Source organism: Electrophorus electricus, chromosome 11 (assembly GCF_041902795.1).
Source record: "Electrophorus electricus isolate QZ-2024a chromosome 11, ASM4190279v1, whole genome shotgun sequence".
Lineage (NCBI taxonomy): Eukaryota > Metazoa > Chordata > Actinopteri > Gymnotiformes > Gymnotidae > Electrophorus > Electrophorus electricus.
This window is the reverse complement of record NC_137507.1, coordinates 3,770,883-3,794,637: the sequence shown is the minus strand read 5'-3', so window position 1 is coordinate 3,794,637 and position 23,755 is coordinate 3,770,883. Positions and strand designations below refer to the sequence as shown.

The following is a 23,755-nucleotide window of genomic DNA, read 5'->3' as shown; positions in this document are numbered from 1 at the left end:
GGCTAAAGGAAATTTGCTTGTTTGTTAAAACCAGAAGGCTAAAAACATTGTGGATAATGGTAGACAGCAAGGTAGTTCAATTAGCCTCCTGTAGTCTTCTATTATAAACAAGTGTTCTCTCATGTATAACCATACATAGGGAGGTCACTGTTTGCAGGGTAAAAAACTTGTTAAATATTGTTTTTCCAGAAAGGTTGCATGCTATTAACAAAAGTCTGTACTATTATACTGTTACAGATTTACAACACTTGACTTCTTTTGCATATATGCCACCTTAGCCATATGCTTTGCTGGTCAATACTTTCTGATGTTTTGATATCTACTGATTATCAGTTTTGTACTTTTCTGTGTATTCCTAGTGTATTTACCATTTACCGTTGTATGCTATTGCCCTTTGTCTTCTCTGGTGTGCTTTAGGTGGCAAAAAAACAAACGTGTGCCATGCAGCTTCCCAGGTTTAGGCTAATAACCGGGTACTACCGCCAACAGTCCAGCAGGTGGCAGTAATGAGCGTAATAGGTGGTCGTCACTGAACGTACCGGCCACCATACTGTGTCCCTTTCAGAACCAGCTGAGTCCAGTACAGCCCAGCTGAGCCGAGAGTGTTAGCTAGCTGCTGTGTGCAGTGAGTATCTCACCACAACAACAAATAACAATATAAGCGTTAATAGTAGTTTAATATGTCGTTATTGATGTCTGCGTATACAGCGCTGCCACTGTCAGTCCCTGTGTTAAATAACGTGTAAGTGATTTAGTTAGTTAGCGTTAGCTCGCTGGCTATGCTACTTTCCTCACCTTACGTTAGCTAGCTGGCTACTTAGCTTAGCTTATCTTAGCTACCGCAGCAAGCTGGTTGAAAATGGCTTTTGAGTGCCACCGCTGTTTCCCTCGTTGCCCCGTTATTGTGAGGAGAGTTCGCAGTACTATTTACCAGCTGGCCAGCGAGCAGGAATTCAAACACAGCTGCGGTACCCTGGCTAGGTTAGGTTAGCGTTAGCGTTAGCTAACGTTGTGCGGAGAAACGTCAACAGCGGTGAAGTTGGCGACTGCTTTCGGTTTCCGTTCCATGACGCACGCCCGTAGACAGCCGACGAATGCGGAACGGAGGGAATTAGTCGGGAAAGTTGCAAAACTGCCGACTTATTTACATAGCTAACTAACAGGCTAGCTAACGATACTACTGGAATATGCACACCACGACTAGCTTTCCAACGGTGGTTTGGGGTCTGCGGTCAGTCGCATGCACCAAAGTTCATACCTTAGTTATTTGTTTTGCTTTGCGTCTTTTAGTACCTCGTACTACACATTGTTATAACGTTATTGGCTTGTCTGTTTCAAAGTCACATACGCATTTATATAAAAGCAAACTAATTAAAACACTTTTATATTGTTTCTGACATGCTTCTTACAGTCAGAGCTGTGTCTGAATGTGTGCAATGTTTTCAGTCCAAGTATCTCCTCCTTCCCTGTACTTGTCTGTTAACTCTAGCTAACTGAATTACTGTAAAGCTAAATCATCAGCTGCTCTCAACATGTAGCATAACAAGACTGTTAAAACCTGCAATGCTCAACTGACTATATTGGTGATCTGTGCATTATTAAGCCATGGCAACATGGTCAGATCAGTTGGAGGAGGCGAGGCACCAGGCAGAGCTGAGTTTATCAACGCCTGGGTCTTCACAAGAGGTGCGGGCGGGCGTGTCTACCATGGCCAACATCCCTCTGCCCCCGTCAACCAAATACCGTTACATCGCTGCCGAAACCATGGTGAGAGAAAACAGTGGTGGAAGGAACAGGAAAGAGGTGAGATGAGCCAAGTGCGGTACCATTTCTGTTATTAACTATGGTGGAGTCCATACGCTCAATTCACTCCCACGAGTCTTAACAGCAGCACACTGTTGCAGATGAGTGGCTTGTTTTCCTTCTAAAGTACCCTGCAGCCCTGTGATTGACGGCATGTTTTTATTTCCTCCTCGTGCCAGGCCTTAGGCTCTTTGCAGAGACTGTCCACAGCTCTCAATATTTTGGAGAAGTATGGCTCCAACCTGACTAGCTCGAACAGGCCCAAATACTGGCGTACTGTGAAGCACAACAACCCGGTGTTCAGGGCTACGGTGGATGCTATTCATGTGAGTCATGCGTAAAGCTGTCAAAAACGGCCTGGCCCGTGACATTCCAGTGAAGCTTCAAGGTGAACTGGATTACGGGAAGCTTATCTGTTAAAATCTGTTAATTGTCTGTTAAAGCCGTGCTACCCTCAATCCTGTCTGAATTTAGGATTGTTTATTTGTTTTTACTTGGATGCTTGCAGCAGAAAGGCAGAGAAAGACTTTTTAAAACACAAAGGAGGCACCCTTGACCTTATCCAACCCCTGTGAAGCTGTCTGTGTACTCACTAGCGTATTGGATCGGTTCTGTTCTCTCCCAGGGTGGGCGGGCTGTGCTCTGTCTTTACGGTTACACCAATCAGCAGCCGGACGGCCTGAGTTTCCCTGACGATATCGTAGAGCCAGACATTGCGAAGGTGGCGTCGGTGACTCTCGAGGTCATGACTCTGCGCATGGAACTGGACAGTCTTATCAAGGTCAGTTTGAGGTCAGCGCTCCTATCTTAATCCTGGGATAAGGTGTTCTAATCTGTGGGCTAATGTGAGGTTGTGTTTAATGCAGGGTGTCCACCCTCACGCTGAGTTCTTTGAGAGGATTATCCCTTCCCTCACGCAGAAGGTATTGAGCTTGTTTTGAGCTTGAGCTTGTTTTTGTCTCTGGTTTCATTGCGTCAACAAAACCCTTCGTTGCGTCCTTCTCTGTCACTTCCATATTATGTCAACATCCCAGGAGGATGATGAGGAAATCACTTCAGATTCAGCAGGAGTGTCGCCCCTTAGTGATAGAGCCTGGGAAAAACAGCTTCTGCCCACAGCCTCTCACTCCCAGTCCAAAGACCTCCCCGCGTTCTCCTCCTTTACCACAGCCATGCACACAGGTGAGCTCACCCTCTTGGGCCAGGCTGCCTGTCTGGCCTTTCTGTCTAACACACAACCTGGCTTAAAGCAATATGACACTTCCCCCTTCCCACCAGCATGTCCTCCATTCTATGCTCTGGGGGCTGGTTGGCATAAGTGAGATGATATACACATTCTCATAACTCATGTATACTCCTACACATAGACTCATACCCTACTGCTCCAGCAGAGCCGGTAGAGTCAATCCCCTGTCTGATCCCCGTACTCGTGGCGCACGTAGTCGCGTGCGGCACATGCGGGTTCCCGCCCTCGCTGTTCAGTCGCTGTTGGCGTTGTGATTTAGTATGAGTCACTCACGTTGTCAACCCGGCTCTTCCAGCTGTTTCTGCCGATAACTGCAGCATATGTGGGATCTTCCCTGCGGCATCCCGCTGCACCACGTGTGCGCAGCGCCTTTGCGGTGAGTGCGACCGACTCTACCACTCCAACCCAGCGCGGGCCACACACAGCAGGATCTCGGTGGTCCCTGCGCGGCCCTCGAAGACGCACAGGTGGGTGTGGGCACGTTGCCGCGCTCTCCCGTTTGCCAAACCGCCGGAGTCTTCCTGACGGGGCTTCCTGGATCTTTGACGTGCCCTCTCCCCGGTGCCCTGCAGCGCGGCTCTGGCCACGTGGCAGTGTTCTTACTGCACGACGGTGAACACGCTGCAGCAGGTGCTGTGCGAAACCTGTGAGCGGCCCCGTCTGGCACCTGCTGCCCCCTCTGTCCAGGAGGAGCCACTGCAGCCCCCTACCATAACTGGTGAGCCAGTGATCCGAAGTACATATTTTCTACCTTTTCGTGCTTTTTTTTCTGCATTTGCATGTTTTTTTCAGAAAAACACTAAACATTGCATGTTTGTAAGATAGAACTGACCCACACACTTTAAAGCAGCCTAATGACGTTCACGACCACCAGGAGGAGCTAGTGAGTCCCTGGCAGGAAGTTGGAAGATGAAACTGGGCTGTTCTCATAAGACCCTTCTGTCACTGTCAGGACCAGCTCCAGATCCGGTCTTCATGATGCTCTTGTCTGTCACTTGTCAGGGATGATGACACATACTGTCATTCTAATAAATATGCGAGTTGCTCTGGATAAGAGCGTCTCCAAAATGTAATAAAAAAGTATGCGGTTTTAGGGGTCGTTTGAGCTCTGCATAGTAGTGTCTGACATCCGCCATTATTTTCCCGACTCAGTGGGTTATTGCCGTTTTTGCGTTGGCACCCGTGTCTGCTCTCCTCCGCCCTACAGAGTGGCAGTGCAAGAGCTGCACTGTGGTGAATGCCTCCAGCAGCATCCTGTGTGAGGTGTGTGAGCGCCCCCGCCTGGCCACTCGTCCTCCCATCACCCCTTCACGACCCACCCCACCCACTGCAGGGATGCTGGACAGCCAGGTACATCCACATGCATGCCAGCTCCAAGGCACACAGGCAGGGCTTGCTTTGTCTGGGCATTCTGTTCATTTTTGTTTTTAAACGTTGGTATGAAGGTACAAGACTAGAGATTCTGGTTCTGACTTTTGGTGCCCTTTGGGCTTCACTGAACAAAAATTCAAAAATTCAGTATGTTCTGCATACTGAACATGCGGCTACTCTTGCTGAAATCCAATCATTAAGAGATGGGTAACAAGATGAGATCCAGTGCAAAGCCAAGCACCCTTCCGTGCCTCTTGTTCCTCAGAATGCTCAGAGAGGGGTAATTAGCAATATAATCCAGATTAATTAATTAATTTAGTCCATATTAATTAATTCATTTGTTTATTCATTTAGTTATTGACAAAGTCAGAAAACCTTGACTCCTTATTCCTTGCCATTCCTTCCCTTGCTCAGTGGGTGTGTCAGTTCTGCACGTATGCCAACCACACGCCGTCCTCCCGCTGCGAGATGTGCGACCTCCCAAGGTCAGACCCCGCCCCCTCGCCTTCCAAGCCCCTGCCGCCCTCTCCAGTCAAGGAGTTCCCTTCGCTGCCAGTCAAACCCAGAGTCCCGCCCACGGAGGACCCGGAGGTGAAGAGGCAGCGGTTGATGCAGGAGCAGGGGCTCGCGCTGATCCAGATGATCCGAGTACGTGTTTGTTTTACTGTTATGCTGTTATGTTTGTTTAGACCTCGGTTTCATTTGTGCAGAAGTTTAAACCACAGGTTTTTTTTGAGGTGTTTTTGAGGTGCCTTTCGTGCCAAAGCATTTGCCTGTCCTTCGGTCCACCGGCCCATTTTCAGTTCCCTTCCTCTTCCTCAGGAGGGCGAGATGAAGGGTGTGACCCCAGAGGAGGTTTACACAAGCCTGCAGGTGGGGGCCAGCAGTGCGCCGTGTGTCTGGCTGAGGGCAGAACTGCCCCACAGGCTGGATGAGATCTGCGCCATGGCCGCCTCCTCCCAACACAGTGCGGGTGGCGGCCCGGACGGCCTAAAGGGCGGCGCCGTGCCCTTGTCCCGTGCCGAGGCCAAGCACGCCTGGCTGACAGCAGGGGGCGACTGCGAGCGAGCCGCCAGGCAGGCGCTCAGGGACCGCAGGGCAAAAGTGAGCTCCAGTACATGCCATTTTGGCTCTTCCGTTTCAGCTCCTGGCGTGTGGTATGCTCAGAGCCACAGGTTTGCAGGCGCCAGATGACTTCAGGCAGTTCTTTAAAAATGGTGGCCCTCGTATCCATCATAAACGGGACCGAGGGGACGGTTCGGACTCTCTTTGCATTTACAATGCTCCTGGCAGGAGAGCAAATATGGTGCAGTGTGCAGTTTTGAGATCGTCCTGAATAAATAATGTGCTGGTTTTTATATAAATGTGTGTTCTTAAACAGCCTGAAGAACCAAAAAAGTGTTCTTTTTTTTGGTAATGAAGTACAACCTTGGGTTGCGTTTCCCACGTCCACGCGTGTGTGCATGTGCTTCTGTGGGCGTGTGTAGGTGAGGGAGCTGGCCTCTCTGGGCTACGCTGACCCGGCCGCCTGTGAGGAGGCCTTGAGACAGAGCGGAGGGGAGGTGAGAGGGGCTTTGGTGCTACTGCAGCGCCCCCTCCTGGAGACCTTCCACAAGCGCATGTGGAGTGATGAGCCCGAGCCCCCCATCGACATCAACCACCCGGACAAGCAGGTGAGCTGAGCACCCGTGCACCTTACAGGCGGAACTTGACCAAGAGCGCTAATCAAATATCAGCGTTGTACGGTATTTATTTAATTTAGAGCAAAATAGCTTTCTTCATCATGTTCAGTTCAGTTCAGTTGATTTCAGGTTTTTGTACAGTCTGTTTTTGTTGTTGTTGTTGTACGATGTGTTTTGGGGTTTTTTGGGCTGCTGTAATGCAGCTTTACAGAAATGTGGATTAGGAGTGTGTGCATGTATTCAGTGTGTTGTAGCTGATTATTAGATCAGAGCTAATACAGTTATTTGATATCATGTTTGGCATCTCCCATAGCACCCTCCACCTCCCTCTAAACTGTCCATGCGCTCCAGCATGTGTGCCGCAGGCTGCTTGCTGTGTACGATCTGCCCAGCTGGGGGCGCTGCGAGCTGGTCCTGTCACTGCTGCGCGACCCCACTGCCCCCTACACGCTGGAGGATGTGGTGCAGGCCGTGCGTGAGTCACACGACCGCGACTTCATACGCCGTGTGCTGACCAAGGAGTGCCCCATCTGCCTGTCTGTCTTTCCCCACAGCAAGGTACTCTATATACACACACACACACACGCGCGCGCGCAGTTTTCCTCCTCTAAAAATTCTCTTGGCTTCTTTTCAAGGCTTATAGTGTGTTCCACATTGACCTTCCATACTTACATTGTCTCTGGTACTCTTTCCACCCCCCCGCCTCTCTCTCTCTCTCTTTCTCTTTCTCTTTCTCTTTCTCTTTCTCTTTCTCTCTTTCTCTCTCTCTCTCGGCCCCTTTCCTAGATGCAGTCTCTGACATCGTGCCAGTGCTCAGTTTGCTCGGGCTGCTTCAAGCAACACTTCACCATTGCCGTGCGGGACAAGCACATCCGAGACATGGTGTGTCCCGTGTGCTGGGAGCCCGACATCAATGACCCCGAGCACTTGAACAGTTACTTCTCCACTCTGGACATACAGGTAGGGAGATGCATTACTGCCCCCTGCAGGAGGTGCTGAAGCCTGCATGCTCAGTCATACTGCTGTCAGGTAGTTTTGGACATCTTGAAGAAATCTGTGTCCTCCCAGAATGTTAATTTATCCAGTATCATGTTTATTAAAATGGTTAAAAATGAATCAGTCACACACATGAGGGAGAAAAGTTCAGATACGGTGATCTGTTTAACAATAATTACAGTGCAGAGTTTAGGGATCTGGGTTAAGTTTCAGCAAACCAGTGCAGGTCACTGAATTGTGAGGAAGGGCATGAACTAATGCTCAGTCTGCTTAGGGAAACTCACCCTGTGTGTGTGTGTGTGTGTGTGTGTGTGTGTGTGTGTGTGTGTGTGTGTGTGTGTGTGTGTGTGTGTGTGTGTGTGTGTGTGTGTGTTTGTTTGCTCCCCAAGCTGAGAGAGTGCCTTGAGCCGGAGGTGTATGAGCTGTTTCATAAGAAGCTGACCGAACAGGCTCTCATCAAAGACCCAAAGTTCCTCTGGTGCAGTCACGTGAGTAGGCTAGCCAGGCCAGACAGCTGCAGTCGCCCCACGCTGGCACATGCACACAAACGTGTCCCTCATGTGTATACATCCACACAGACCTGGAGAAAATACTGTAGACCTTCCTATAAGACCTGCTCGGATGTTTCCTACAAGACCTGCCAGTTTTTTTGTTGCAGTTGTTGTTTGTTTGTTTTGGGGTGTTTTTTTTGGCTGGTCTGAAACACCCAAGTTAGTTTCATGTCTTTATTATTGATCAGCGCCTGAGTTCATGCAGTGTTGTAGCTCTCTGGCCTACAGTAGTGGACACTGACCTCGACACGCAGTCATTCCTGTCTGAAAGCTCGGTGGTCCGGCTAGGCTTACGGAGGGCTTGGCGAAGTGACGCTCCCCCTGAAGGCAGGGTGGTCCCCTTAGAGTCAAAGGGCACACCGCACATGACATTTTGGGCTGTTCCTAAACATGACTTTAATGCCAGAATTTATAAGACAGCACTTCAAAGTGCTTGAAGCAGGTGTGACAGTGACCTTCAGAGTGCTGAGTACAGAGAAGCAGCAGCTCTCCTCTCCTTTCACTGCTTCATATCTCTCTCTCGCTCTCTCTCTCTCTCTCTCTCTCTCTCTCTCTCTCGCTCTCTCTCTCTCTCTCTCTCTCGCTCTCTTTGTTCTCATCACAGTGCTCGTATGGTTTTATCTATGACGGTGATCAGCTCAAGGTCACCTGTCTGCAGTGCAGAAACAGCTTCTGCGCTCAGTGCAAGAAACCTGTGAGTATTAACTCAGGCCAGCTGCGTCCACACACACACAATGTAGTGAAGTCCACACTTCACTTTCTCTGGTACTTGTCTCTCATCATTGTTTCCCCTCTCTCTCTCTCTCTCTCTCGCTCTCTCTCTCGCTCTCTCTCTCTCTCTCCATCTCTACAGTGGGAGGCCCAGCACACAGGTCTGTCCTGTGAGCAGTTCCAGCTGTGGAAGAGGGAAAATGACCCGGAGTACCAGCGGCAGGGATTAGCAGGGTACCTGCGGGACAATGGCATCAGTGAGTCATCGCCCGTCCCCTGAAGCTGCTCACCAACCCCACTTCAAAATCCTTCCTTTCCCGGCCTCGGCAACTCCCACCTCCATTCTCCCTGGAGGGGACCTGCTGTCAAACTGCAGCCTGTCCCCCCTCCCCAAGCCCTGCACAGGCTCTGTATAGGAGAGCTACCGCATAGTGTCCAACAGCGTATTGTTTCTGAGAGACAGCTGCCCAGCGCTGTCTTGGCAAGACCAATTTAAAGCACCATTCTGCTTTGTTTCTTCAAAGGATTAACTTCAGGGGGGACTTTTCTTTCTTTTCTTCACCTTTCTGTCCAACCGTTCATTTGTTGACTTTATTTAAGCTTTACTGGGTCCCAGGTTTTAGATGTCAACCGTCGGTTTCAGAGATGTGATCACCTGCCTTCCCCCAGCTTCTAGCTGTGTTCCATACATTATGTGAGTCCAAGCTTTGGGGACCAACGCCAGACCAGGTTTTTGTTCTGTGCCAGCTTCTCTCCACATAACGGAGGGATACAGAGCCCTCCGCTGTCTGTCCAGGGCATGGGGGTTTACAGAAGCTGGAACAGAGTAAATATGTGGACTGGCTAGGGTGCCCTAAAGACTGCACCAGATGAGGCATGCAAATGGCGCACAGCTCGAAATCCTGTGGGGATCCCACAATCATTAATTCTAGCTGCCGTTGCTGTAGGTAGAGAGGCACAGGCACGTCACTCAGCCAATCCCGTGCTTAGAATCCTTTCACAGCCATTCAGATGAGTGGTCCCGCTTCCCCTCAAGCGCTCGGACAGGTACGACCACATTGCTGCAGCTTGGCTCGAGCCGACGTATAGGCCTTCCTCGGGCGGCCCTGAGAGGAAGACCGCATAGCCTTCAGCCTCCCAGAAAGCGCCACGTATAAATGTATAGACGCGAGCAGAGCAGCTCACGAGGAAAAAGCTGAAACACTTTCAATTCTGTCTCTCTCCCTTATCCCTGTGCCAGCTCTAGCCACTCATTTTTGCGTTTCTTTGTCTATCTCTCTCTCTCGCTCTCTCTTCTCTATCTCCTTCTCTGTCCCCTTCAGCCTGTCCCAACTGTAGGTTCCAGTACGCTCTGGCCCGTGGTGGCTGTATGCACTTTAGCTGTTCTCAGTGCCGCTACCAATTCTGCAGTGGCTGCAACAACCCCTTCCACACGGTAAGCCAAACCCCCCAACCCCACCCCACCCCCTAAGCCTATTCCCCCTTCCAGATGGGTCTGTTTACACCAGTGTATTTTTGCCCATTCTATTAGATTGTTTGTGTATCCGGCGTTTAGGCTGAAGTTTCACTAAAACTGACCATTATATGATTAATTTTTCTCCCCTCCCTTGAATCTCTGTATCACTCTGATGTTTTTTTTTTCCTCACCCCACCTCCCTCCACTTTCTCCCTGTATCCCCCCGGCCTTTGGCAGACGTGTGCTGTAGCCCAGTGCACTGTGACAGGTCTCCATGCCCATCACCCGAGAGACTGCCTCTTCTACCTCCGGGACTGGGAGCCTGCCAGACTCCAGGCCTTACTGCAGGTGCGTACGTGTACACACACACACAGACAGACACACGCATACACACACACACACTCGCATACATGCACACACAGGTGCACTCACACTAACATGAGCATGCACACTGACACGCACACAAAACTTGGCACTTTAACACGAAACATGCGTTGTCCTCCCTCACACACACACACACACACATGCAGCTCACGAAGGCTCCGTGGCTGACTGCTTTGTTTTCACATCGCGTTTTCTCAGTCCTACATTGACGGGCTTTTTTCTTGGGTTTGTCTCGCTTTCTTTCTTTTCTTTTTCTTTTTTAGAAATACGGGGTGAATTATAATACGGACCCCCCTCCAGGGACACAGACAGGTACATCCTCCTGCAGTGTAAGATTTGCATTTACTGCCAATATTAATAGTTATAAACAGTATTTGTCTGTGTTTGAGCTTTACTATGTCCTTTGTGTTTGTCAGCCTTTGATCATAAGATTTTCTGAACGATTGTATGAGGTTCATATCTGTCCAAGATGTTTTTTAATTGTACATCCGTCTCTCTGCCCATGTATGTGTATGATCTGTGGCTCATTACAGGTGTGGTATTCCTTTCATTTTCCTCATAGGCAGTGGGGCTAAATTATTTGAAATTGAGGTTTAAAAACTAAAGTGTTATTTTCATATTTAGAAATAACGTTCAATTATTTCCCTTCAGACAGGGAGTCTATATTGGGACAGGAAACAAGCCTTCTCCAACAATCACAAACACCTACAGATTTGCGAACTCACTTTCATGTGTTATCCCAACACCCCCTCTTCCTTATGATATCTCTCTCAAACATTCTGCTTCTAACCGGACACACACACATCCTCTCTTCCCGTGTGTGTGTCAGGTGTGTGTGGTGTGATCGAGCAGAAGGATGAAGGGGCTCGTCAGACAGACTCTGCGTGTGGGGCTCAGTCACAACCAGGCCAGGCTGGCCTCTGCGAGTGAGTGTCCTCTTTACCTTCTTTAATTTGATTCCCTACGTTTATCTATTCAATTCAGACACATGTTTGGTTGTCGGTCCTACCATGATATGCCGCACCATATGTTGTACGTAACTTATTATGGTGTTGTCTTTCCACAGCCTGTGTCGTTGTATACACGATTGCCGTTATTACCTGAACCATCTCGTAGCTCATCCAGACGCACTGATTGGTCAGGTTTTTCAGTCCAGATCCTAAGGACCTCCAGCCAGTCCAGCTTTTGTTCTGTAGTTCTGCAACCCTTGATTAACTGGTCATTTGCATATGAAGACATGGAACAGAACAAAGTCCTGGACTGGCCAGACGCCTCAAAGACCTTTTACGTCTACACAATTACTTTACTGATGAGTTGATGTGCAACTGAATTTTTGCAGGGTGCCCTTGTCTCCTTGGATAACTGATTTAGGTATCAGTTACTACGCTACTGGGCTTGTTGACTTGACTTGTCTCTTTTTTGTTGTTGTTTTTTCTTTTCATAAAGGAAGCATTACCGTGAGTACCTAGTTAGCCTCATCAATGGTCACTCTATTGACCCTGCCCCTCTTTTCACTGCCAATGAGCTGCTCCTGGCCTGCAGAAGATACCAAGTGGAATTGTCTAGGGGGGAGGGGGAAGATGACAGGATGCACTGCACTCGACTACTGAAGGTGCATTGAGTATAATATGGAGCTGGGAGCTCCAGTAAAACTCTTCTTAAAAATCTACACATTTTTCTATAGGAAATGTCTTGATCTTTTGGATACTATTTGTTTCTTGTTTTGGCAGAAACTAATGGAAGATGTTCCTCTAGGCGATAAGGTGCCCCGGAAGAAGTGAGAAATAGTTTTATCCACTGGTTTTAACACCCCCCCCCCCCCCCATTAATTTGTGCACCTGCAGCTCTGAGACTGAAGTGCTGCATAAAGTCTCCTGCAAGAACACCAAATCTCAGTGACGTCAGCAGGAGGAACATAGCCCGACATGTCACCGCCAGCGTGCAGTGTTTTAAATGCCTTTTAAATGAGTCCGCAAATGACACACACCTTTGTGTGATTTTACCCTCATTTCCATTTCTAGGTCTTAGACAATCTTTATGTGCACTTTATTTCCACATCTCGGAAGGCCAAAGCAGATAATATCAATGAGCGGTAAGGAAGGTATTCAGTAATTTATTGGCACCATTTTATTAGATCGATGCCATGCTTTTTTTGCAGTCTACTTCCTAGTGATTTTCATGCTTTAAAGGAGTATAGCAAAAAAAAGTGAATTAATAATAGTACATTAAATCGGATGGGACCTGTTTCATTTTGGAAATGCCGAATGATCCCTATTAGCTGTAATTAAACTGCCATCTGTTGTGGCTCTTTCGGGGGATGAGTTAATGCCCTTGTATTCCTAGACTTGTGTACATAAACTGGATCATGATGTCAAGGCGAGGAGATGAGTTTCACTGGACATAACTATTTTTATTGCCTTTCTTATGCAATAATATGCTGTAAACTAAAGCTGCCCATCTTTAAGGCTCTGCAGAATAAACATCGGTTTTAAAGATGCATTAAAGTCGTTTATTAAACACGCGTCTCTGTTTTGCGTGCATTTTATATTATGCAGAGAAGCACAACTGTTCTGCTTCGTTAATGCGAGTGAAAGACTCGGGGTGGAGAAGCCCGTGAAACCAGCCGCTAATAAGACCTCACTGAACTATAGAAATTCACGCAGCTTGCCGTTGGATGTTTGATGTTGCCTCAGACGTGAGTAAGAAACATAAAGCGCAGCTCATTCTGGCCACGTCAAGGGCATGTAGCCGTTGTCCCCGTAGGGCAGCCACTGTTTGCGCCACTGCTTGAAGCCGAGAGGCTGCCTTTATGACGAGATATTCCTGAATTTATGAATTTCTTTTTTGACATTTATGATTACACGAGAGGAAATCCTCTTCCAGGACAATAAAAACCCCATAAAGGCTGAAATAATGGAAAAGTCAATGGCAGTCTGGACCGGGACGGTTATTGACACAACTCGTTCCAGTACCGACCTCGTGATTGAATGTGCCTATCCACAGTTACGCATCCTGACAGCATGTTAATGTTTTTCAATTGATTTTCAGTTAAAGGCTGTAACAGGAATAACACGAAGGCATGATTCAGTTCAGCCAAAGTAGACCTATTTGTACTGAAAAAAGTGGCACGAAGTCATAGCTTTTTAAAATCATGTTTTCGGTTGAGTGATTGCGTCCTGCAATAACATCCTCACCAGTTTGTTTGTTCTTATTTATTTATGTATTTATTTATCTATCTATCTATTTATTTATTTATTTTTGTAGACAGTTTTGCTACCTTTTAAACTTTTAGTGGCAACAATGATGGTTGCAACAAGTATCGATGCTAACTAATCCAATTACTGTTTTTCTGTAGGATTTATTTGAATTGCATGCTTCTTTGTGTTTGTTTTTAAAAACATCATAGTACCTAATACTGTATAGGGCAATTGTGTTTTCCCTAGCTCTGATGAGATGTCCCGTTTACGGTTTAATGTAACCGTACATTAAGTACGGTTTATGTTTGCGGTTCAAATAACCGGTGGTGTTGACTTAAGTCCCAGAAAGTGGCATTTGGCTGCAGTAAATTACTCTGACGCATGCCTCTGTGCATTTGGCATATATTTCTCTTAAAAATGCCAGTACTCTGCATTATTCCATACTACATTTCCACTCGACTGTCCTCTGCCGTGAAGATGCGCGTTTTCAGGAGTCTTTCTTTGAGCAATCACGGTGCCTCGTTCATTAACTACTGAAGGACAACGGAATTGCAAGCATGTTATCACAAAATGTCATTCACATCCTAAAATACCTTGCGTACCTTAAAACACCAAAGTACCAGTTTTTAGTGCTACTGTGGTGAAAATGTGATTTGCCAAAAAAATAAAAAATAAAGCATAGCAACGCTCTTAAAAATTGTATAGGTTTTGGATGAGCAAGTGTTAAATCAATCAACTTTTAAACCCGCAATCTTTTAATAATGTGCCTGTAAAACAACCAAACTATAATGCAGTGCACAGAGAGCTGTTATTGTCTAAATGAAAAACTAGGACGATTAGATGTTTCATATTCGTATATTATCTTTTTTTTCTGACATTAAGTTTTATCCATATTTATAGGCCCAGCGTACCTGCCCACTATGAAAACGGTACAAGATGTGTGGCGAATGAGTAGGAGGTGTAGGTTGCATTAGTGACAACTGGTTAACTCCAAAGCCTGAATGGTTGAGAAGTTTCAATTAGCCTAAATTCTACTGAAAATAAATCCATCCCCGAGGATACATTGTAGGCTAATATTCACTGCTGTGTGATTAAGAGAGTAAAAAAGTGTGTAATTAAACAATCTTGTCCCTGTCAAGTTGTTAACACAAGTTTACACAAGTTATCGTATCTTTTTGTATAATTAAAAAAAAAAGTTTAAGTTTGCATTTGCCGTGTTTGCATTTGCACTTGCTCTATATTCTTCGTATGCCTTTCTGTCAGGGCCGAGGAGCGGTTCCTCAGGGGGCATCGCACTGTTTGACTCGGTGACGAACGACAGGTGAAGCGCACGGGTGGGATGCTGTCAGTGGAAAAGGTCCGCAATGAGCTCGGAACAACAGTGACACAAAGCGACGTATTTCAGGCAGCTGTGACAGCGACGACGCAGCGATGAGAGCAGGGCACGCCGTGACAGCGCATGGCTCTCAGCAGACGCTGTGAGATTTTTTTTATTGAATTGCATAATCAGGACATAATACAATACAAATAAACGAATGAAAGTAAAGAATAGCTAATATGCACCAGTAAGACAAAACCGTAATTATCTGGTTTAAATCGCCAATAGCCTACATGATATCCTACTGTAGCACGGATAAGCCTGAACAGGATACATAATAACGCGTTGACTTAGCGTTTCTTGGCGCAGGACGTCGCGGTCTGTGGGGTGTTGAAGGAGACACCAGGCTCAGAGAAGAAAGAGGCGCTGGACGCAACCACAACGCCATCCCTGACAACAGACTGCGGCCCCGCCGTGGGAGCGCTGGGCTGTGATGACGCCGTTTCTCCCTCACGGCTCAAGTTCAGAGTTCAGCTTTTTCAGTTTATAGGAGACAAGACAAATATCGTATATTTTGTCCGTCTCAACACTTTGCCTATACGTTCATTTATATTCATTTTCTGATTGTCTGTCAGACATTCTGGTGGCGCACCAGAAAGATATGACGATGGGGGTCGGTTTGAGGATAAGTGGTAGAGGCCGACGTGAAATCGGTGTGCTAATGTAGCCTGATTCCGGTGTCCAGGTGGCAACATTAGCCTCGGAAAACAGGCTACACATCGCGGGGGTCACTCTGGTGTGTCTGCATCTCTATACCCCCGACCCGCAGTAGCGCGGTGCCGCAGGGTGATACCCTCGATGGTGGCGTAGCCGCGGTGAAATTTCACGATGGTTTTGCTGATGTAAACGACCAAATAAACGACGGTCCTCTTTGATTTCGTGAATATAACAGGTGTCTTCTTCCCAATAAATCCAACCATTCAAATTTAGGGTTTTGCGCGTTGGCGTGGGAGCGCATATTCACCCTGGTGTCAGTCGATACAGAGCGCGCGTTCTCGGCGCGCTGGCACGGAGGGGTCAAAGCCTCTCCGGCTCCGAGGCTTAGAGGAACAGTCGCTTTTTAACATGGGCTTCGTCTCTCTTTTGACCTTCATTAGTTTGCATAAGCCGAAAGCAGTGCAAGGCAAACTTATCTGCGGAATGCTGATCAACCAACTGTATCAAAATAAATTGGCACTAGTAGACAAAAGGAGAGCGTTCATTGGTTGGAAAGAGCACAACCATCCGCTTGACAGGTGCACGATGCTCAGGACAACGATGGGGAATTCTTATACAAAATCAATCTATTATTTCAACATTCAGTTAGAAGCATGTAAAATGCTATTTAATTTAATTGTGCTGAAAAGGACCATGCCTCGTGTCTTTATACAAAAATTGATATTAAAAAACACATTTTTATACTGAGTAGATTACTGACTGTCCACGGCTTCATGCTTGCCCGTTTTTTGATTGACATTCTCTGCGTAATGTAGATGAAAAGCATTTCTTGACAGAGATGCGTTATAAAGAGCTTAGCCTATTTATATTTCTCAGCTGTAACTATTCTCACCCGAGTCTGGCAGTACTGAATAGTTGCTTATTTTCCAGACTGCAGTAAAAATGCTTCAGAAAGCGGAGGCCGGGAGAAAGAAAACAGGGAGATGTTACCATGAGCAACCGGAGCAAACGACAGCCGCTGGTAATCGTCCCAGACGCATGACGTAATTAGAGGCTTGGTTTTTCCCAGTGGCATAATTTCGGCGCGTGAAATCTTAATACTTTGCACTACAGAGGATGTGGACAATAGGAGAGCCTTCGAAATTAAAATAGGCCGTGCAGTACCAGATCCTAATAAAGCGCTAATAAAGCGTTCCTATAGTGTATAGGCTACTGGGTTTATGTCGGTGTTATTATGTGGCGCTCGAAAGTGTCTATTGACGTACTTTTTTTGTGTTAGATTAGAGTCTCACGTCATCCTGCGGCCATTGTCAGTAGCGGGAGTATAACGTGCATTCCCAAGGGAATCCTGTCGGAATCGGAGATGCTGCGTCAGGTCCTCCGGAGATTCTGAGGCCAGGATTGCGACCATCGCTGCTCCTCTCCTCTCTACCAGTGAGATCTCTGCTCTTGCCCTGGGGGTTTCTGGCCACCCTCTCCTAAGCTGTTGCTCCTGGGCGGGTTACCATTTTATCCAAAATACATGCATCTAAAACACCTCGGAAAGGTGCTTCTTTCCATTGTTGTGAAATGCATGCAGTATTTATTCTGACATGCTGTTTCCTGGTTTTCATGATTGTTTATTTCTACTGAATGGAGCTGTCTGTATTGTGTTCATGGGAGTGTCTATACATATACATTTCAGGCTGTGGCTATTCATGTTTCTCTGCTTAAATAGCTGCTGCCTGAAATGTTGGGACTCTCCTCCTGATAAATACAGATGTGATGTTATTATGTCTGTCTGCACAATGTCAATTTAATTTTCCACTAAATTAGGTCTCTGTGAATTACCAATCTCATTACAGTGTCTTCTCAGCTCACCCATAAGAAAAGTCTAAAAATAGTCAGTTAACCACCCAAAGTGTGGCCGCACAAGCTTCTTCCATAGGTTTTTCTGGAATACTCTCTCTCTCTCTCTCCCCCTGCAGAAGACTGGGCGTCATTTTGAAATGCCAAGGCAGCTCAAGCTGTGGGTTACTGAGACGGCATTTGCTGGGAGAGGCCACATAGATGGCCGGACCAAGCGGCAGCCTGACATCATGCCCCACTGACCACTGACCATCAGCAACAGCAGGGTTAGAGTTTCAGCATGACAAGGCCTCTTACATGCACAGACGGGCATATGCACGCACACACACACATGCATATATGCTCACACACATGCACCCACACGCATGCACACACACCAACCTAGAGGGGGTTTCCATGCCAACGGGTGTTAGACTAGCAGAACGGAGTGACAGGTTGACAGAAAGAGAAATCACAATTTTAAAAAAGGAATACTCTTCAAAAAGTAACAACTGTATATTGTTTCTTGCAGGAGTCAGTGATTGATTTCATTACATATCAGTTCCTTGCAAACTTTGTCCCTCTGTAATGCATGTGCTTGGCATTTTTTACCCATCTGACAGTGTATCCTGTGCTTCTATTACAGCTTGCTGGATCATCCATTTTTGATGTAGCTTCATCTTCACCCCTGAGAGAGCCTGAGGTTGTTTAACCCAATTGGGAAAAGTTTCTCACAAGTGTCCTCCTCACAACAGGCTGTATCCAGACTGTCAGACCTCAGTTCCACTGAGCCTCCAGCTCATGCAGCTTTTAGCTCGGTGCCGTGCCACATATGGGAGAGGCACCATTTCTACATGACCTGTGTTTGCATGAGAGTCCGTTCCAGTATCTGTCACGATGGCCGGCCACATCGCTCTGAAAAAAAAAAACACCCTAAGAAGTGCTGCTTTGTTGCCAGGCAACGGCAGCGTGTGGTGCGAGCGGAACCCAAGGCTCCGTGGTTTCACGGCCTGGTTACGTTTAAGAGGGCTGCGCACAATGTTTCCCACACATCCTTTGGAGGGGAAGTTATTTCAGCATGTGCATGTTGCTTTGCAGGATTTAGTGTGCTTGCGGAATTAATTCATGCTTTTGCTATTTTTATATTATTCTATTGTACTTATGTACATGTGATTTATTTTTAATTTTTAATTTTTATTTTTTTATAAATTTGCAACAATCCCAAACAATTTTTTTTTTCACTTTGTCATTATAGGGTATTGTGTGTAGAATTTTGAGGGAAAAAATAGCTTATTCCATTTTGGAATAAAGCTGTAAAATAACAAAATGTGGAAAAAGTGAAGCGCTGTGAATACTTTCTGGATGCACTGTAAATCAACCTTTGCAATGGAGGTGCTTCTGCATGTTGTCTACAGATGTTCGGTTGAAAAAGGCCTATCTGCACCAGAATAACAGCTTTTTACCTGTGTTCAGAGCACCGAGTGCTAATACTGAGGCTGCATTTATGTGGCTTCCGTGAACTTTGGCAAAGGCTGGGACACATCACACATGCTATTAATGACTTAACCATGGAATTAATGATTTTATCATGGTATTAATGGCTTAACCTAACCATGCTGTTTTTACTTTATTATTACTTAATATAACCATATAACTATTAATGAATTAACTATGCTGTGAATTACTTAAGACTTGACTCCATGCATATCCCATGACAACGGTCAGATTTCAACGCTCCCTGAACAGCCCACATCTCAAACGGATCGCTGATTTAAGGAGGAACTGATTAAATCACCGCTGTCATAAATGACCCATCTCTGTGTGACCAGGACGAGGGCTCTGTGGGTCTGGGGAACTGAGATCGGCCCATCATCAAAGAACCTGCCCAGATCAATGAGAGAAGACAGCAGTGATTATATGAGAGCAGTGCAGGGAGGACAGTCTCTACTGGGAGGACACGGGAGGACAGTCTCTACTGGGAGGATACTGGAGGACAGTCTCTACTGGGAGGACACGGGAGGACAGTCTCTACTGGGAGGACACGGGAGGACAGTCTCTACTGGGAGGACACGGGAGGACAGTCTCTACTGGGAAAACACTGGGAGGACAGTCTTTACCGGGCACTGGGAGGACAGTCTTTACTGGGCACTGGGAGGACAATCTCTACTGGGAGGACAGTCTTTACTGGGCACTGGGAGGACAGTGTCTACTGGGAAGGCACTGGAGGACAGACTCTACTGGGAGGACACTGGAGGACAATCTTTACTGGGCACTGGGAGGACACTGGAGGAGAGTCTTTACTGGGCACTGGAGGACAGTGTCTACTGGGAGGGCACTGGAGGACACTCCCTTCCTTTGATTTACCAACAGTCACTGCTGATTTTTGTTTCAAATAAGACTCAACAAAAGGGAACTGAAATTCTTACATCTGTGCATGTGATGGTCAGTCGCCACAGTTGTAGAGAAAATGTTTTTTCTAAAATGGGGAAGTAAATTAGGATAATAATTGTGCTTCCATAGTGTAATTGCTGGGAAGATTAAAGGAAGCCCTCTGCATCTCTGTCATTATCTTTCATTACGTTTTCAGCGTACGAACATTGTCTCGAACATAGTCATTTTTGATGCTCTTCAATAGTGTCTAATTCATTGCAGATAATTTGTACTGTGAATGAATATTTGTAGCCTACCAATCTGAATCAAATAATAAATTACAAGAGGCCTATGCCTGAAACCCTTAATTATTCAGCTCAAATATTTTCGGTGAGCTCTGGAACCCAGGCCAAGCCATGTGGTGTGAGGATACAGGGACAGGCACAGAGGTATTGGTAATGGCTATCTGCGATTGTTCACACACCTGTCCTGCAGCTTACTTGGTAAAATAGATGAAGCAGGGTGCCAGTCATACCAAGGTCATGGGGTCAATCCGCAGGGAACAGATGTACTGTCGTATTGATAAATATGTAAATTGCTGTGGACGGTAGTGTCTGCCAAATAATGTCAAATAAAATAAATAAATAAATAAAATGCGTGTGTGAGTGCCAGTGTGTCCTGAAATGGACACACTAAAGCCAAGCCCAGAAGTCATGCCACGCTGCCAAAGCCCCGCACAGCTGATGATGACAGATGGTGTCATCTCCGAAGCTTGACCAGGTGGCACACAAATGACAGCCTGAGGAGACAGTAGAGCTCTGTGGTGAATGTGTACTGTACACAGCTTTCTGTCGAACTCTGTCACTCCTTCTCAACACTCTTTCTCTCACAGACTCTTACACACAGACTCTTACATATATACGCTTCCTTGCTCGCGTTCTCTCACACACCCACATGTATGTTCACATGTATTTTACAGTTGTTTTATATATATATATATATATATATATATATATATATATATATATATATATATATATATGTGTGTGTGTGTGTGTGTGTGTGTGTGTGTGTGTGTGTATGTATGTGTGTATATCACACACACACACACATATATATATATATATATATATATATATATATATATATATATAATATTTAAACAGGAGACATATGAGCTTTGTTCATTAGCAGCTCACTGTTAAGGCGAATGAATGCCACCTCACCGGTACTTTCCGTCAATATGAAGAGTGACGCCACCGTTTCACTTTGTCTCAGCATTACCGTAACGTTCCGCACATTTACGGCTGAGTTAGGTCACGGTGGGCACGACTCTGCACGATGTCTGACCATCAGATGCGACGCCGTTACCTTTGTTCTTAAAATCCAGTGCTGAAAGAATTCGTTCATCGGGCAGATGTGGCTGAGACCAGTGCGCACTCTCGTTCAGCGAGCATCTCCGACACTATATCGGCAAACGGAGGGTGTGTCGCCGACGCGGCGACGTCGCTGCTCAAGGGGGCCAGTAAATTTAATAATGACGCAAGTCAGCCCACCCGGCACAAAGGCAGTAACGCGTGCTTGGTGGTATAGCGTAGATGAACGGCTGGTTTGTTTACGGCGGATCTTCCAGCCGAACTGCGTGATTTTCACGGTGCTGAACCGTATTTCCTAAGCCCTATTTCACGGAACAGGAATAAGTCGAAGAAATCGTTTTATTGCTTTTTTTCGACGAAGGATTATGCAAATTTTGCATTTGTTTCGGCATTTAAATCAGTCTATCATACAGCCTCCACGATCGAATTACCTTTTTTTCTGTGTTGATACAACCAAAGAGCCAGTTGTGCCAATTTTCAGTAGGGTAACTGCGATGAAAATAAATAAAAAAAATACAAATAAAATGTTAAATAACGATAGACTTTAAATGCAAAACACACAGGCTTTATTGTTTAAATTATAAGATGTAGAATCCATGGTCTCTGGAGCTGCCGTAAGGGTGCACTGCAACTGATGAACACCGTGATGAGCGACTGAGGAAGAGTTGCAAAGCAATGATGTCATAGTTTTAAGTAAGAGCCACGAGAGAGCATATGGTTCATACCCGCCACCAAAAGGAAGTGTTGCTTTGTAATGTGCAGGCGGCGCTGTAGCTGGCGGAAGAGGAGGTCGCCCAGCCCACTGTCTATTCGCCTGGAAGAGAGGAGCCGAAGGGAGGACGAGAACGGAGACGAAAAAGACGGCGCAGGCGACGGGAAGACGAAGCTGCTATAATGGCCGCTAAATCAGACGGGGTGCTGAAAATGAAAAAGAGCGATGTAGCATTTACGCCTTTGCAGAATTCGGATCACTCGGGATCTGTACAAGGGCTAGCTCCAGGATCGCAGCCGGATTCTGGAACCGGAGAGGCGGACTTCGCCAATGGGGAGTCGCGGTGCTGTGGTTCTAATTCGACATGCCTTCGCCTCGGTAGGGAACAGCAAAAATACACAGTTTGGGACTGTCTATGGATCCTCGCCGCAGTGGCGGTGTATTTCGCCGACGTGGGCACCGATATTTGGCTGTCTGTCGACTATTGCCTCCGCGGCGAGTACTGGTGGTTCGGGCTGACGTTGTTTTTTGTGGTGCTTGGGTCATTCTCTGTTCAGGTGTTCAGTTTTAGATGGTTCGTTCACGATTTCAGCACCGAGGACAGCTCCGCCGGCGATGCGGCGGGCTGCTCCCACATGGACGGGAAGCTGCTAAGCTGTTCCGCTTCGCATGGGGACGTCGGAGCCCACCCGTCCACGCCTCAAAGGCAGGCTTCTACGGCAAGCAAGAGCAACACCACAACGAACAGCAGCAACAGCAGTACCGCAGCCCGGACTAACAAGAAACCCTCGGCTTCATGTTCCTTCTGTATTTGGCTGTTGCAGTCCATCATTCACATTCTGCAGCTCGGGCAAATCTGGAGGTAAGCGGAGAGACGCGTGTGGCGGTCCACTCGGGCGATGCATCAGTCATAAGCTAATATGCGAACACTTCACGTTAGTCGTGTCGCATAGCTGGTTATTTAAACTTGTTGGATAACCCCTGGGTTTTGTGTGTCATGATTCGTTTTGTTCTATTGAGTTGTGTCTGATGTAAATATTGTGGTGGATGTTATCCATTTAAACCTGTTGTGTTCATACCAAGGAAGCCCCCTCAGTTGCATTCAAACCTTGCATGGAGTTTTTAAAAGCTCTCTCAGAAGTGGGACGTGCACGGCGTATGACGTTTTCACTGGCTGCCTTTGAATATGTATACAGGCTAATGCTTTCTCTATTAATTTATACTGTAAAAATACCTCCCAATAAATTCACAGAGAGTTGGAATGACAGACCACCAAATGCTATAGTGTTGGGGTGAGTCCACAGACGTCATTTCCTTCTGCTTAATCAGATCCTCTAATAATGTGTCTGAGAATCACTCTGCTATATTTCACTCAACTCCACGAGCTGTTACTGCAAGAGCTGTTTGAGGGTCTTTTAGTGGCCTGGATGGACAGGTCTTTCAGGAGTTTCCCTTACGGCACACAAGGTCGTCGGACCACCCATGGGCGCGTGCTGGGTGTTAGCAAGTCAGTACAGTCCTCTGCTAGAAGCTGCAGTCAGCACTTAGCTCCACAGTAGGAGTGGTCGGGCTCAGATGAGCCGATTCGGTTTCATGGTGTCACTCCCACCGGGGCTGGCCGGAAGCCTGAGTGAATCGGCACATTCAGGCCAGCAACGGTCTGTTTGCTGCTTGCATTTGACCCTGTGCGCTTTGCCTGGACGCTGTCCAAAATATAAACGATATCCAGCTGCTAAGTTAGAGGTGGTTCACGGAAGGCAGAAAGCTGTAGTTTTGCAGGGATTTTGCTATAGATCAGCTTCGGGAGAATACAAGACTCCATTAGAACAGCAGCGCGCCGGGTGACTGCCAGGGGCTCCGTGGGTTTAGCAGAGCTGGCCTGAACAGGGCTCTCAAACAGAACAGAATGCGACCAGATGACGGCTGTGAACTTGGGGGGACTGGCTTTTCAAGCGCAAGTTCCTTCAGCCTTGGATTCGGTCCCACTTTCGGCAATGAGTCTGCAAAGTGCTGAATTGGGGCTGACACAGTTGTGTGC

General features: G+C 46.8%; 2 protein-coding genes across 7 annotated transcripts in view; both read left to right on the top strand.

Moving 5' to 3' along the window:
• Positions 1–472: 472 nt before the first annotated feature.
• rnf31 (ring finger protein 31) lies at positions 473–20,214 on the top strand. Of its 5 annotated transcripts, XM_081723089.1 has the most exons (27): positions 473–625; positions 1,604–1,803; positions 1,983–2,129; positions 2,429–2,584; positions 2,670–2,726; positions 2,838–2,985; positions 3,345–3,516; positions 3,622–3,767; positions 4,257–4,399; positions 4,835–5,068; positions 5,243–5,524; positions 5,908–6,093; positions 6,454–6,660; positions 6,889–7,062; positions 7,488–7,586; positions 8,254–8,343; positions 8,503–8,617; positions 9,683–9,795; positions 10,054–10,164; positions 10,464–10,512; positions 11,030–11,126; positions 11,647–11,812; positions 11,931–11,977; positions 14,661–14,875; positions 15,085–16,866; positions 17,400–17,546; positions 17,906–20,212. In XM_081723089.1, the coding sequence occupies exons 2-24, from the start codon at positions 1,606–1,608 to the stop codon at positions 14,698–14,700; spliced, it is 3,177 nt and encodes a 1,058-aa protein (XP_081579215.1). In that variant the 5' UTR covers positions 473–625; positions 1,604–1,605; the 3' UTR covers positions 14,701–14,875; positions 15,085–16,866; positions 17,400–17,546; positions 17,906–20,212. The 5 variants fall into 5 exon arrangements, with proteins under 5 accessions (XP_081579215.1, XP_081579214.1, XP_026857056.3 ...); XM_081723088.1 differs by having other exon boundaries at positions 15,085–17,546; positions 17,906–20,214; XM_027001255.3 differs by lacking the exons at positions 14,661–14,875; positions 15,085–16,866; positions 17,400–17,546; positions 17,906–20,212 and having other exon boundaries at positions 11,931–12,721.
• Positions 20,215–21,199: 985 nt separating this feature from the next.
• The window catches only part of xkr4 (XK related 4), a 37,128-nt gene continuing 34,572 nt past the window's right edge, over positions 21,200–23,755 (top strand). The window contains exons 1-2 of one of the 2 annotated variants that reach the window (XM_081723386.1): positions 21,905–22,095; positions 22,275–22,579. In XM_081723386.1, the coding sequence (XP_081579512.1) occupies positions 22,048–22,095; positions 22,275–22,579 (353 nt within the window). In that variant the 5' untranslated portion in view covers positions 21,905–22,047. Of the gene's footprint in view, positions 22,580–23,755 lie in introns of both variants that reach the window. The other variant, XM_027001239.3, reaches the window with a different exon arrangement.